The 14382-nt window shown below is 50.3% G+C and overlaps 1 protein-coding gene across 1 annotated transcript in view; it reads left to right on the top strand.

Moving 5' to 3' along the window:
- Positions 1-2173: 2173 nt before the first annotated feature.
- CDS2 (CDP-diacylglycerol synthase 2) overlaps positions 2174-14382 on the top strand; it is a 72747-nt gene continuing 60538 nt past the window's right edge. Inside the window, exon 1 of the mRNA XM_049779270.1 lies at positions 2174-2280. Within this exon, the coding sequence (XP_049635227.1) occupies positions 2224-2280 (57 nt within the window). The 5' untranslated portion in view covers positions 2174-2223. The remainder of the gene's footprint in view (positions 2281-14382) is intronic.

Genomic DNA, 14382 nt, shown 5'->3' with positions numbered 1-14382 from the left:
GTTGACCCTGGTTTAAACCTTTTGAACTGCATATGGTCCCATAGTTCGAAGGCATAGCACAGCACGGAGAGAGGGCTTTTGCCTTGCATGTGGCAGACCGGGTTTGATCTCCAGCATCCCATCCCATGCTTTGTACGCAAGAAGTGGAACATATAGGATGCTGGGGATTGAACCAGCGTCGGATGTGTGCAAGGTAAACTCACAACCCATTGTGATATTGCTCTGGCCTCCAGGTTGATTCTTGAGTGCTTAGCCAAGTGTAACTCCTGAGTATTGCCTGCCTAGATTGACCCTAAACAAAACAACAAAGTGCATATGATTTGGCTCTTAGCCAACAATTTTAAGAACACCTTTCTTGGGGGGAGGGTCACCACACTTAGTGGTGCCAGAGACTGAACCCAGGCCTTTAGCAGTCAAAGCTGAATTAATATGTTGAGCCCTCTCCATAGCCTTTAGACATTTTTGTAGTGAAAAGGATCCCAGGCCCTGCTCCCATTCCATAGCAGGTAGTGGCGACTACTAGGGGTCCTTCCTACTAGACCTATAATCAACTGCATCCCAGCTGAAGAGCACTATGAACTTTTCCCGATGTTTTCTGTTCCTGTGACAAGCTCATTGGCTGTGATTTCTCACCTTTGTCCATCATGAATATGCAAGAATTTCCTGAAAAACTACTAGAATATTTATTTATTTTTGGTTTTTGGGTCACACCCGGCAGCGCTCAGGGGCTACTCCTGGCTCTATGCTCAGAAATCACTCCTGGTAGGCTTGGGGGACCACATGGAATGCCAGGATTCGAACCACTGTCCTTCTGCATGCAAGGCAAACGCCCTACCTCGGTGCTAGGTGCTATCTCTCCGGGCCCCAATAAAAATCCTCTTCAGAACAATAGGCATAGCGGGAGGGAGCTTGCCTGCTAGCTGCTGACCTGAGTTTGATCCCCAGCACCTCATATGGTTCCCTGAACTTGCCAGGAGTGATTCCTGAGCTCAAAACCAGGAGCAAACCCTGAATACTGCTGATTGTGACCCAAGAGCAAAAGAGAAAGAAAGCTTTCCTCAAGGGCTGCTGAGATGTCTGCTGCTTGCTTTCAAGAAAGCTAAGTAAGTGGCCAGAGAGATAGCATGGAGGTAAGGCATGCCTTGCTGCAGAAGGTCGGTGGTTCGAATCTCAGGCAGGGTCCTCAAACTTTTGAAACAGGGGGCCAGTTCACTGTCCCTCAGACCCTTGGAGGGTCTGACTCTAGTAAAAACAAAACTTAGGAACGAATTCTTATGCACACTGCATAGATCTTATTTTGCAATGAAGAAACAAAACAGACACAAGTACAATATGTGGCCCGCGGGCCATAGTTTGAGGACCACTGTCAGACATATGGCATCCCAGATGGTCCCCGGAGCCTGCCAGAAGTGACTTCTGAGCACAGAGTCAGGGGAACCCTGGGTGGGTTTTTGGGTGGATCCCAAAAACCAAAATTAAAAACCAAACTTAAAAATTACCCACAAGAACGAGGTGCTAGCCGGGCCGGAGAGACAGCACGGAGGTAGGGCGTTTGCATTGCATGCAAAAGGACAGTGGTTCGAATCCCAGGTAGCACCCCAGGAGTCCCCCCCCCCACCCCCGTAGAGCCTGCCAGGAGCCATTTCTGAGCGCAGAGACTGGGGGACCCCTGAGCATCATCGAGTGTGACCCCAACACACACAAACACACACAGAGAAAAGAAGTGTGCGCGACGCGGCGGGGCCCAAGCCACGGCCGGGCCGGGGGACCCTCCAGGCCCCGAGCCCCGAACCCCGAGCCCGGCGCCAGCCAGTCCAGCCGGGCTCGCAGGGGGGGAAAGAAGCGGGAACGCGGCTCCTTTTCCCGCCGTCTCCGCGGGCGCCCCCTAGCGGATCTGCGCCTTGGCCGCGGCTCCGGGACGGGCGGGCGGGTGGGCGGAGCCGCGCGTGCGCAGTGGCGCCGAGGCGGCGGGGCGGGAGCGAGCGCGCTGGGGTCAAAGGGCGCGGCGAGGGCGGGGCGGGGCCGAGCGCCAGCGCCGGAGTCCGGGCAGCGCGGGGCCTGGTCGCCGCCCGGAACTGCGAGGCGGGGCGGGTCGGGGCGGGTCGAAGCGAGGCGGGGCGAGGCGGGGCGAGGCGGGGCGGCTCCTCCGCGTCACGCGGCCGGCTGCCGCTGCGCCGCTCAGAAGCCGAGCCGAACCGAGCGGGTCGCGGCGCTCGCGGCAGCATGTCGGAGCTCAGGCAGCGGGCGGCCCGCGAGCCGGAAGTCCCGTCGGAGGAGAAGGTAGGAGGGCGGGCGCGACCTTTGACCCCGGGGGCGCGACCTCTGACCCCGACCCCCGAGGTGCGCGCGCGGCAGGTGCTGCCGAGGCTCTTCTGCTGGGCCGATGGAGGATGAAGGAAGGGTCGAGGGCCGGGGCGACGGGCTGGCTGGAGGGAGGCCATCTTGGCGGGGACGGGGATGGGGACGGGGACGGGCGGGGGGCCTGGAGCTGGGGAGCGAGCCGAGGGAGGGCGGCTGGAGATGGGGAGGCGCAAAGGCCAGGATTTGGGTCTTGGGCCCGGTGGGTCTCCCGCCCTGCCCTGCGTGTGCTTGGTTGATGATGGGCCAGGCCAGCCTGGGTGGGTCCCCGAGAATTGGCAGACACAGAGGGGATCAGCCCCCCACCCCGCTTGCTTTGATGCACAGGTTGCTCTCCACACACAGGTCTCTTATTTTTGGTGTCTGCTTTTGGGGTTCCCACCCGGCAGCTCTCAGGGCTGCCTCCTGGCTCTACACTCAGAAATCGCCCCTGGCAGGCTCCAGTGGGGGACCCTATGGGATGCCCCGTGGGATCCGAACCACCGGCCTTCTACATGCAAGGCCAATGCTTTACCTCCCTGCTCTCTCTCACTCCAGCCCTAGGTCTCTTTCTTGACTTCTCCGAAACGTCGTAATTTCTCTTCTCGCCTCTCGGATCATTGGAAGAGCGAGCTGCCTGCCTTCTTCCCATGCCTCCTCCTCCTTCTCCTCCTCCTCCTCCTCCTCCTCCTCCTCCTCCTCCTCCTCCTCCTCCTCCTCTCTGTTTCACACTTGGGCTGGATAGATAGAGCCCAAGCATTGCAAGCGTTCTGGGCCGGAGAGATGGCATGGAGGGAGTGTTAGTAGGGCATTTGCCTGGCATGCAGAAGGACGGGGGTTCGAATCCCATAGGGCATCCCATAGGGTTCCCCCCACTTGAGCCTGCCACGAGTGAGTTCTGAGCCTACGTACAGCCAGGAGGAACCCCTAAGCGTCACTGAGTGTGGGCTACCCCCTGACCCCCAAATAAAGAGGCCTCTAGTGAACCTAAAATAATGAGGTCTAAGGAGGACCTGGGGCTAAGTGCTCCTGTTCCTTATTAGTAGTTACCGATGCGGGAATCAGATACAGAGGGAATAAAAAAGAATCAAGAACAAGCTTACAGGGTCTGTGCTGATAGCATGGAGGTAGGTAGGGTGTTTGCCTTGCATGCAGAAGGACGGTGGTGCGAATCCCGGCATCCATAGGGTCCCCCCCCAAGAGCCTGCCAGTAGTGTTTTTCTGAGTGCAAAGCCTGGACGAACCCCTGATTGCTGCTGGGTGTGACCCAAAAACCAAGCACAGGGCTTTGCCTACCTGTCTTCCTGCTTGCCCCAAAGCTAGACTCCTCTGTGTACCTTACTGGGTTTGTATTTTAATCTTAGGAGAGGCACCAAGAAGGAAGCATATACCGTAGGCTTTGGTGACAGGATGTCAACAGCAGTTAGTCTAAGAAGAAATATTTGGGATGACAGGTTTGAAACAACAGTTTGTTCTTTGCTGCTGCTATTGACAGTGACTTCTCCACGGAGAATTCTCTAACTTTTTTGGGGTTTTTTTGGTCACACCCGGCTGTGCTCAGGGGTTACTCCTGGCTCTGTGCTCAAAAGTCGCTCCTGGCAGGCTTGGGTGGGGGGCTTATGGGATACCGGGAATCGAACCGAGGTCCTTCGGGTTTGGCTGCGTGCAAGACAAACACCCTACCACTGTGCTATGGCTCTGGACCCTCTCAAAGTAATTATATATTTAGAGAAAATTTACGGTTTGGGTTCAAGTCCCTCTCGGTTTTGGGGTCACACCTAGCGGTGCTCAAGGCATATTTCTGGCTCTGCTACGCTCAAGGCTCATTCCTCGTAGGGCTAGGGGGACCATATGAGGTGTTGGAGATTGAACCCAGGTTTGCCATTGTGCAAGGCAAGCACCTCTGTCTAACTGTTTCATCCCTAGACCCAAGTTTTAAGTGTTGCTTGCAGAGATAAGGCTTATCTTTGCTTTGGACTGACCACACCCTACTGTGCTCAGGGTTTACTCCTAGCTCAGTGTATTTCCCTCAGTGTTCCGGGATCACTCCTGGCTTGACTTGGGGGGACCATAAATGTTCCTGGGATGGAATCAGGTGGTGAATGCAAGGCAAGTGCTGACCTTTCTAATTTTTTTTCTTTTTTAAATTTTTGGGCCACACTCAGCGGAGCTCAGGGGTCACTCCTGGGTCTGCTATCCTGTTCTAACACTCAGGCCTCTCTTCTAGTCTTATTAAATATTTTAGGTTCACATAAGAGAATTCTGTCCAAGCTGTATACACCAACTGGCTTACAGATATTTGAGGGCTGTTTAGTAGTCATTTTTATGTGTAAGAGAATAGATTTTTTTTTTTGATGGAGGGGTGCACATCTTCAGTTGTCAGACCTGGCTTTGAGCATAGGGATCACCCGTGATGGGTTTAAGGGGCCATATAGGGTGCCAGGGATTGAACCCAGTAAGGTGCTTGAAAAGCAAATGCCCTATCTACTGTATTATCACTCTAGCTCTTAAGACAGATTTGATGTTACCAAGACTTCTAGAATTCCAGGACATGTGAAAGGGGCCGGAGCAATAGCATAGTGGTAAGGTGTTTGCCTTGCACATGGCCAACACAGGACAGACCCTGGTTCAAGTCCCGGCATCCTATACAGTTCCCCAAGCCTGCCAGGAGCGACTTCTGAGTGAAGAGCCAGGAGTAACCCCTGAGCGCCGCAGGGTATGACCCAAAAATCCAAAAACAAAACAAAAACAAAAAAAAAACAAAAAAAAAGAAAGAGAAAAAAAGATGAACCGTATGTATTTACTGGTTAAAACAAATAAGTTTTGGGGGTCTGAGGGCAACAGCTTCCCATTCTCCCCTTTCAAATCCTAGAATCCATTTTCCTTCCATAGAAAAGTGATCTTCTGGGGGCCAGAGCGATAGCACAGTGGGTAGGGCCCTTGCCTTGCATGCGGTTGACGTGGGTTCGGTCCTCAGCATCCCATATGGTCCCCTGAGCCTGCCAGGAATGATTCCTGAGTGCAGAGCCAGGAGTGTCCCAAAACAAAACAAAAGATAAGAAAAATGATCTGCTGCTTTCAATTTTTTTTTTCTGTCCATACCTGGTGGTGATGAGGGCATACCTCTGAGTCTTCATGAGGGATTACTCCTGGCAGAGCTCTGGGGATCACATAAGGTTCCAGAAATCAAACCTGCATGAGCTGAGTGCAAGTCAAGTGCCTTTTTCTGCTGTACTATTTTTCTGGCTCCTGTTTGTTTTTAAATTTTACTTTTGGAGTCATACCTGACGGTGCTAGGTGATTGCTTTGAGCTCTACTCTGGACCACGTGATGCTGGGGATTGAACCTGGGCCTCCTGCATGCAAAGCTTGCACTCGAAATTTCTGCTTTCAGTGTTTTTTCATCTGTGTTTCAGAAAGAGAGAACATAAGGAGCTGTCCAGTTGAGAGTGCCATGGCTGCATTTAAGCCATGTATACTCATCTGGATCTGGGGGGTGGGGGGGCTGAGGTCTGCTAAATTCATAGCCCAGTGTTTCTCACCCTTTTCCTAACCATGGTCCCCATCCAACCTTACTTTCTTACTGTGCTTCCCAATTTTACCAGCTGGTCTTCGAGTCTCATGTTGTGACACTCCTGGTTATCTTGGACTATTCTGGGGATCTACAGTAGGGGGTGGGTGGCCTTTGGCCCGTGGTTGAGAAATGCTGCTCTAAAGCCCAACTGCTACTTTATTCTATTTAAGTCTCTTAGCATAGATCAATCTAAACATCCCCTCAATCCATCACTTGATTGAAAAATCTTCTTGTAGAGGTGCTGGAGAGATAGTACAATGGGTACAAGTACACTTGCCTTGCATGTGGACAACCCAAATTCACTGGCATCCCATTTGTTCCCCTGAGCTTAGCTGGGTGTGGTCCCAAAACAGAAGAAATAAAATGAATTACCTACTTACTGCATTGACTTTGTCCATCTTTGGGTTAAACATAAGAAAATTATGGAGCTGGAGTGATTGTACAGTGGGTAGGGTGTTTGCCTTGAATGCAGTTGCCCTGGATCCAATTCCCAGGATCCCAATGGTTCCCCAAACACCCACCAGGAATGATTCTTGAGTGCAGAACCAGAAGTAAGCCCCGAGCACAGCCAGATGTGACTACAAAACAAAAACCAGAAAACAAAGCCAAAAATTTTTTTCTAAGAAAATTAGAAATGGGGCCGGAGGGGCCCGGAGAGATAGCACAGCGGTGTTTGCCTTGCAAGCAGCCGGTCCAGGACCTAAGGTGGTTGGTTCGAATCCCGGTGTCCCATATGGTCCCCCGTGCCTGCCAGGAGCTATTTCTGAGCAGACAGCCAGGAGTAACCCCTGAGCACTGCCGGGTGTGGCCCCAAAACAAAAACAAAACAAAACAAAAGTTAGGGCCCGGGCGGTGGCGCTGGAGGTAAGGTGCCTGCCTTGCCTGTGCTAGCCTAGGATGGACCTCGGTTCGATCCCCCGGCGTCCCATATGGTCCCCCAAGAAGCCAGGAGCAACTTCTGAGCGCATAGCCAGGAGTAACCCCTGAGCGTCACCGGGTGTGGCCCAAAAACAAAAAAAAAAAACAAAACAAAACAAAAAAAAGAAATGGGGCCGGAGACATAGCACAGCGATGTTTGCCTTGTAAGCAGCCGATCCAAGGACCTAAGGTGGTTGGTTCAAATCCCAGTGTCCCATATAGTCCCCCATGCCTGCCAGGAGCTATTTCTGAGCAGATAGCCAGGAGTAACTCCTAAGCAACGCTGGGTGTGGCCCAAAAAGAAAAATAACAACAAAAAAAATTAGAAATAGGCCCGGAGAGATAGCACAGCGTTTGCCTTACAAGCAGCTGATCCAGGACCTAAGGTGGTTGGTTCGAATCCCGGTGTCACATATGGTCCCCCGTGCCTGCCAGGAGCTATTTCTGAGCAGACAGCCAGGAGCAACCCCTGAGCACCACCGGGTGTGGCCCAAAAACAAAAAAAAAAAAAAAAAAAAAAAAAAAAAGAAATAATACAATGAGAATGTCTTAGGGAAGTGTCAGCGTTCTCATTCTAAAGAATTCTGAAGCAGTATTCTATAATTTATTAACTGATCTGGAAAAGAAATTAAGATTCTTTGTTTTGTTTGTTGTTGGGCCACACCTGAGTGATACTTGGGTTGTTTCTGGCTCTGCATTCCTGGTACTGCTCTCAGGGGACTGTATGGAATGCCAGGAATCAAACTTGGGTTAGCTGTATGCAAGGCAAGCACCCTACCTGCTGTACTGTTGCTCCAGCCAGGATTTTGTTTGTGTGTTTTGGGGCCAGACACAGTGGTACTCAGAAATTACTCCTGGCAGTACTCAGGGGTCGTATGGGATGCCTGGGATCCAACTCAGGTTGGTTGCATGCCAGGCAAATGCTCTACTCTCTGTACTATTGCTCTGGCCCCCGGAAGAAAGTTTCTATTGAAATTTACTTAGAAAGATGTGAGAGTGAAGAAAAGGTAAAGAGAGCATTCAAGAGGGAGCCAGCTTCTCCAGAGTGGAAGTAAGCAAGGGGGACAAGAAGCAAGCACTATGTTCAAGGGAGCACACAAAATTAAGAATCCCTTCACTGCTATGGCGACTGGCCTGGCGAAGTATAAATTAGCAGACAATTGTTACTTTCAAATAATTCGGAGAATGTGTTTATTTTAAAAGTCGGAAGGTATTTTGTTATATTTAGCATCTTTGGAAATTTCAAAGCCAATTGCTAATAAAGGAAACATTTTCCTCTGGGATCCATGCTTATAATTTTAAGGTCCCGAAGCAGTGTTGATGCCAAACTAAGAAAGCAGGAATTTAAGCTCTGAGAATGATCTTGCCCAGCAATGTTTTTCCAGTGGAGTTTTAAATTTGTTTTTATTTTTTTGGGGGGGAACCACATCCAGTGCTCAGGGGTTACTCCTGGGACTGAGGTTGGGGGACTGAGATCCTGGGCATGAATCTGGGTTGGCCGTGTGCAAAGCAATGCCCTCCCTACTCACTGTACTTCTGCTCCGGCCCCTTCAGTGGGGTGTCTGAAAGCAAAGGTCCAAGAGATGGCCATCTTAAAAATCGTGATTGGGCATTTCAAGCTGTTTGTTAGGTTTTTGCGAAGGTTCTTGTGGTTTTCTCATGTGTGGAAGGTGCTGGAGTGCTCTTTAGACTTGTTTACTTGTTTCAAGACTTCCTTTCTAGCTCAATGGAAGTGGTATGGGGAGGAAACTGTCATCATTTTAAAAGGAACTTTCATTTCAACTGAAGACAGGGTTAAGAGCAGGGCCTTAGGAAGAGTCATTAAGATCAGGCTTTGAGGGCCCGGAGAGATAGCACAGCGGTGTTTGCCATGCAAGCAGCCGATCCAGGACCTAAGGTGGTTGGTTCAAATCCTGGTGTCCCATATGGTCCCCCATGCCTGCCAGGAGTAACCCCCGAACACCGCCGGGTGTGGCCCAAAACCCCCCCCCCCAAAAAAAACTGGCTTTGATAATGTTATTTTTTCTTTCGGTAGGACCCACACCAGTGGTGCTTGTTGGCTGCTGGTTCTGGAGTGGGGTGCTGTGGGGTGCCAGTGATTGGCCTCCACTCAGCACCTTACACATTGCTAGGCCTCTAGGTGCTCTACCTCTCGTGCAGTCTGCCAGCCTTCAGACCCATATTGAGCTTGGGGTCTGTCACTTATTAACTGTGAAACCCAGCCACCCTTCTTCCCTCCATCCCTCCCTCCTTTCTTTTTTTCTATCTTTCCCTTTCCTTCTCAGTCCTCTCCTCCCTTCCCCTCTCTTCCCTTCCCCATCTTCCTCCCCTCCCCCTTCCTTCCTCTCCTCCCCCCCCCCTTTTTTTTGCAACACACCTAGTAGAGCTCAGTTATATACTCAGATGTCATTCCTGGTGGTGCTCAGGGTACTACATGCATTGCTGACATCTCTTTATTCCCTCCCCTTATTTATTTATTTTTGGATTTTTGGGTCACACCTGGCAGCGCTCAGGGGTTCCTCCCAGCTCTACGCTCAGAAATCGCTCCTGGCAGGCTCGGGGGACCGTATGGGATGCTGGGATTCGAACCACCGTCCTTCTGCATGCAAGGCAAATGTCTTACCTCCATGCTATCTCTCCTCTCCAGACCCTCTCTCTCTTTTTTCTCTCTCTCTTCCAGCAGGGTTCAGGTTTAGTCTTGGGATCACACAGTGCTGGGGGGTCAAACCCAGACTAAACATGGGCACAGCCCTTTGAGGTAGCTCATCTGCTCCAGCTCTGATGTCTGTTTTGCTGTTTTGGGGTCTGACCTTGCTGTGCTCCGAATTTATTCCTGCCTCTGTGTTCCGGAATCACTCCTAGTAGTGCTTAGGGGAGCATACGGAATTTACGGGATTGAATCAGGATTGGCTGCCTGCAAGGCAGGTACCAGACCTCCTCTACTATCTCTAGGCCCCAGGACACCATAGTTTACATTCTCCTGCTTATACAGCAGTCATGCGCAGAGCAATGAATAGTATGAAGGTTTTCTGATTCCTCTTTTTGGGTTGCATCATGCTGCCTTGAAGATTACAGCACTGATTTGCAGACTTGAAGATCTTCGGGGTTAATCTTGCCTTGCATGTGACAGACTAGTTCTGTTGTCAGCAATGCATGTAGAACCCTGAGTACCAACCAGGAGTGACATCTGAGTATCCAACTGAGCTCCACTGGGTGTGCTGCAAACTCCTCTTTCAACCCCGGGCCCCCAAATCTGTATTGATTGGCTTTGGTAGAAAAAATGTCCAGTGGGGCCGGGAAGGTGGCGCTAGAGGTAAGGTGACTGCCTTGCAAGCGCTAGCGTAGGACGGACTGCGGTTCGATCCCCCGGCGTCCCATATGGTCCCCCCAAGCCAGGGGCGATTTCTGAGCGCTTAGCCAGGAGTAACCCCTGAGCGTCAAACGGGTGTGGCCCAAAAACCGAAAAAAAAAAAGAGAAAAAATGTCCAGTGGTCAGAGTGATAGCACAGTGGAGTAGGACATTTGCCTTGTATGGTTGACCTGGGATCTCACTCCAGGTTTGATTCCTGGCATCCCATATGGTCCCCCTCACCCACAGCCTGCCAGGAGCAATTTCTGAGCTCAGAGCCAGGAGTAACCCCTGAGCATTGCTGGGTGTGGCCCAAAAAGCTAAGAAAAAAAGAAAAGTCCAAATGCGGCCAATTTTTCTAACATGGCTACAAAAGAATAAAAGGAAGCAAACCAAATCTTTTTAAAATGTTTTTCTTGGGGCCAGAGAGATAGCATGGAGGTAGGGCATTTGCCTTGCATGCAGAAGGACGGTGGTTTGAATCCCGGCATCTCATATGGTCCCCCGAGCCTGCCAGGAGTGATTTCTGAGCCTAGAGCCAGGAGTGACCCCTGAGCACTGCTTGGTGTGACCCAAAAACCAAAAAAACAAAACAAAACAAAAGCTTTTTGTAAGCCAATGGTGCTTAGGTTGTTACTCCTCGCTTTGCTCTCAGAAATCACTCCTGGCATTGCTTCTGTCTGGAAGCTACCACCTTGGAATCCTTGAAGGGAACTCCCAGAAAACTCCTATCTTTAACCTACTGCTCAAAATAAAGATTTTCATGATGATAACTCAGTACTAGAACTCTCCAGCCATCATTCAGTATTCAACATACTTTCTCTCTGTAGGCTGAATTGAGTGTCTTTTTTGTGTTGGTAGCTCTGCAGGGGGCTGCTGTCTGCTCCAGAATTGGGACCATGAAGTGTTGGGAATGGAAGCTTGGCTGCCTGCATAAACAAGTCTGCTTTCTGCTCCGGAGCTTCTCTCTGGATCCTCCAAATCCATTCATTTTCTACAGATTTGAAGAAAAAATAATGTGTCCAGTAAAAATTTGAAATGATATATTAACTAATTTCACAATGTAAATAGTTACTTATTTTTTTTTTTTGTTGAATCATAGTGAGATATAGAGTTAAAAAATTACTGATAGTTTTATGGGGCTGGAGCGATAGCACAGTGGTAAGGCATTTGCCTTGCACGCAGCCAGCACAGGACGACCCCGGTTTGAATCCCGGCATCCCACATGGTCCTCTGAGCCTGTCTGGAACGACTTCTGAGCACGGAGCCAAGAGTAAACCCTGAGCATTGTCTGGTGTGGCCCAAAAACCAAAAAAAAAAAGAAAAAAATTACTGTTAGTTTTAGTCATACAGTGTTCCAACACTTATCCATTCATCAGTGTTCATTTCCTGCCACCAATTTCCCCACTGGACATAAACAAGTTGGGCGTGTTGATTCTCTTAGTGTTTCAGGCTTGCAGACTAGCTGTCATGCGCTCTGCTAGTGGCCTGTGCTGTGTGTACCTCCCTGGCCTTTCTGACCGCCACCAGAGCCTTTCACAGATGGCCTCTTAGGAAAAGCAGACCTGGTTCCTTACTGCCCCTTTTCCAGGTCTTGTTGAAAGAAAACAAAACTGGCTCCTGGACTTGAGCATATTTATGCCTTCCAAGACAGGTCATGTGATAATGCCTGATAAGGGTGGCCACATGGTACCATGGATGGCACACTTGGGCTCTGTTGGGCAGTTTGCCCTGCTGGTCCCTGATCTTTGTTCTCTGTTCCAATAGAGGGATGGCTTGGTTCCATAAAGGGGACTGACCTTTTAAGTGAAGTTAAATTTTATTATGGTTTTTGACTAGATAACGCAGGGTTCAGTATTTGAACCTTGCAAAAAGTGCCTGTGGGGGCTGGAGTGATAGCATAGCATGGCCTACCTGGGTTCGATGCCCAGCATTCCATATGGTCCACTGAGCCTGCCAGGAGCGATTTCTGAATGCAGATCCAGGAGTAACCCCTGAGCACTGTGGGGTGTGGCCCCCAAAACAAAAACAAAAGGGTGCATGGAGAACTCCTTTCTTGGTTCTCCTGCTTTCAGGCCCTTAACATGTCCATATGAGGCATTCATGTCTGCAATGTCTTTTCAAATCAGCTGGGAGTTGTCATCCTTCAGTGCCTCTTTTCTCTTTTCTCTTTCTTTGCCTAATGTCAGAGCCAATCAAAACCCCAACAGAGGGTTAGAAATGTGATTTAATTAAGGGAGAGGCAAAGCCGGGAGACCAGGTACCTTGTAGCCAGCCCAGGGAGAGAGGGAAAGAGGGAGAGGGGGAGGGGGAAAGAGGAAGAAGGGGAAGGGCAAAGAGAGAAAAGGGAGAGGAGGAGAGGAGGGAGGGAGAAAGAAAGAAAAAAAAAGAAAGGAAAGGAAAGAAAGAACGAATATGAACCAGAGAAAGGGAAACAGTAGCAGGAGCAGGGGTTCTGGACACTGGGACCATCCAGCAGGAGCAATTTAGCGGAGAGTGCAGTCCATCCAGCACTTCAGCCCAGGTTTTTTATACTCCAAGTATGTGGGACATCTCATAACTGAGCTCTTAACCCCTAAAGCACTGGTCCTCAAACTTTAAATGGGGCCAGTTCACTGTCTCTGAGACCGTTGGAGGGCCAAACTATAGTAGAAACAAGTACTATGAACAAATTCCTATGCACACTGTGAAAAGGTGTGAAGAAAATAATAAATATAAGTAAGAACTGGAAAATAGCAAACAGAAGAAAAAACTAGGCACCCTCCCTAACTTGCACTTCCTAAGAGAATTAAGCCAAGCCCTAAGCTTCTCTAAGTTCCTAAAGAAAGCTCCCGGCTAAGCACTCTAACTTCCCTAATTTACACTTTAATTAAGTGCCTTAAGAAAGATCCCAACTAAGCTAATTCCTTAAAGTGCCTTAATTTACACTTCATTCAAGCTCACTGGGAACCTTTCCACTTTTCCCTTTCCTCCACTCCCCCACTCCCTGGCTCCCCTTCCTTTCCCTGGGAACCTTTCCACTCCCCCACTCCCTAGCTCCCCTTCCTTTCCCTGGGAACCTTCCCACTCCCCCACTCCCTAACTCCCCTTCCTTTGAACTAACCACCACAATTCGCGGAAGACCCTCATTTTAAATTAGACATATGCCGTCAGGGGAAGGACAAAGATACGCACATGACCCCAGGGGCAAACACTGCCCCATCTGTTACACAGGGAAAACAAAATGCCTCTTTCCTGGGCTCTGACGCATAACTTCTTTTGTGGCGGGAGATAAGGAGAAATGCCTCCTTCCTGGCAGGTGTGTTCCCATGATATGTATAGACTTTTTACCCTATAAAAGCTTTGCTGAATGCTAAAGGGGGGCCGAATCTTCTCTACTCGGTCCTGAGTTATGAGATTCGGTCTCCAGCATGCTGAGATATTAAAATCCCTCGTGTTATTACAGCAAGTCTGGTCTTCGAGTCTCTTTGGGTACGCGCATATCCTGAGCCTGGAGCGGACTTCCCCTGCGGGGGAGTTCTTTCATTTGGGGGCTCGGCCGGGAGATTTGCGACCACCCAGAGACCCCAGACCCACTTGGAGGTGAGCTCTTGTGTCTGTGTCTGTGTCTACTTAGTCTGGGTTCGTTTGCTTCTGGCTGTACTTTTCTCTGAGGTTTGGCGCGATCGCAGTTTCGGCTTTACGGACGCTCAGCAAGTCTGAGGTTTCGTGGATAAAGACAGACGTGTCCGGGTGTCCACCGTCCGATCACCCTGGGAGACGTCCCGGGAGGAAGCGGGGACGACCAGGGACGCCTGGTGTACCCCCCTGGTCTGGAGAGTCGCGAGGAGAATAGCTTCCTCATTGAACTAGGCTGGCGGCGGAGGCCCCTGCCATCCGACTCTTTGAAGTGCCTTTGGGCAACGCGGGAACGGCGCTTGTTCTGGGTCATTTGTCTCTTGATTGTAACTTCTGTGTCAGTTTTCCTTGAAATTAGGACTAAGATGGGACAGACCGTGACGACTCCTTTGACTCTAACCCTTAACCACTGGACTGACGTAAAAGCTAGGGCTCACAATCTGTCTGTCGGGGTACGGAAGGGCCCCTGGCAGACCTTCTGCACCTCTGAATGGCCAACCTTTGGAGTCGGCTGGCCGCCAGAAGGTGTCTTTAACCTCTCTCTTATTTCCGCAGTAAGAAAGGTCATTTTTCAGTCTGAAGGGGGA

The sequence above is a fragment of the Suncus etruscus genome, chromosome 9 (genome assembly GCF_024139225.1).
Source record: "Suncus etruscus isolate mSunEtr1 chromosome 9, mSunEtr1.pri.cur, whole genome shotgun sequence".
NCBI classification, from domain to species: Eukaryota; Metazoa; Chordata; class Mammalia; order Eulipotyphla; family Soricidae; genus Suncus; species Suncus etruscus.
This window is presented reverse-complemented; position numbering and strand designations above follow the sequence as displayed.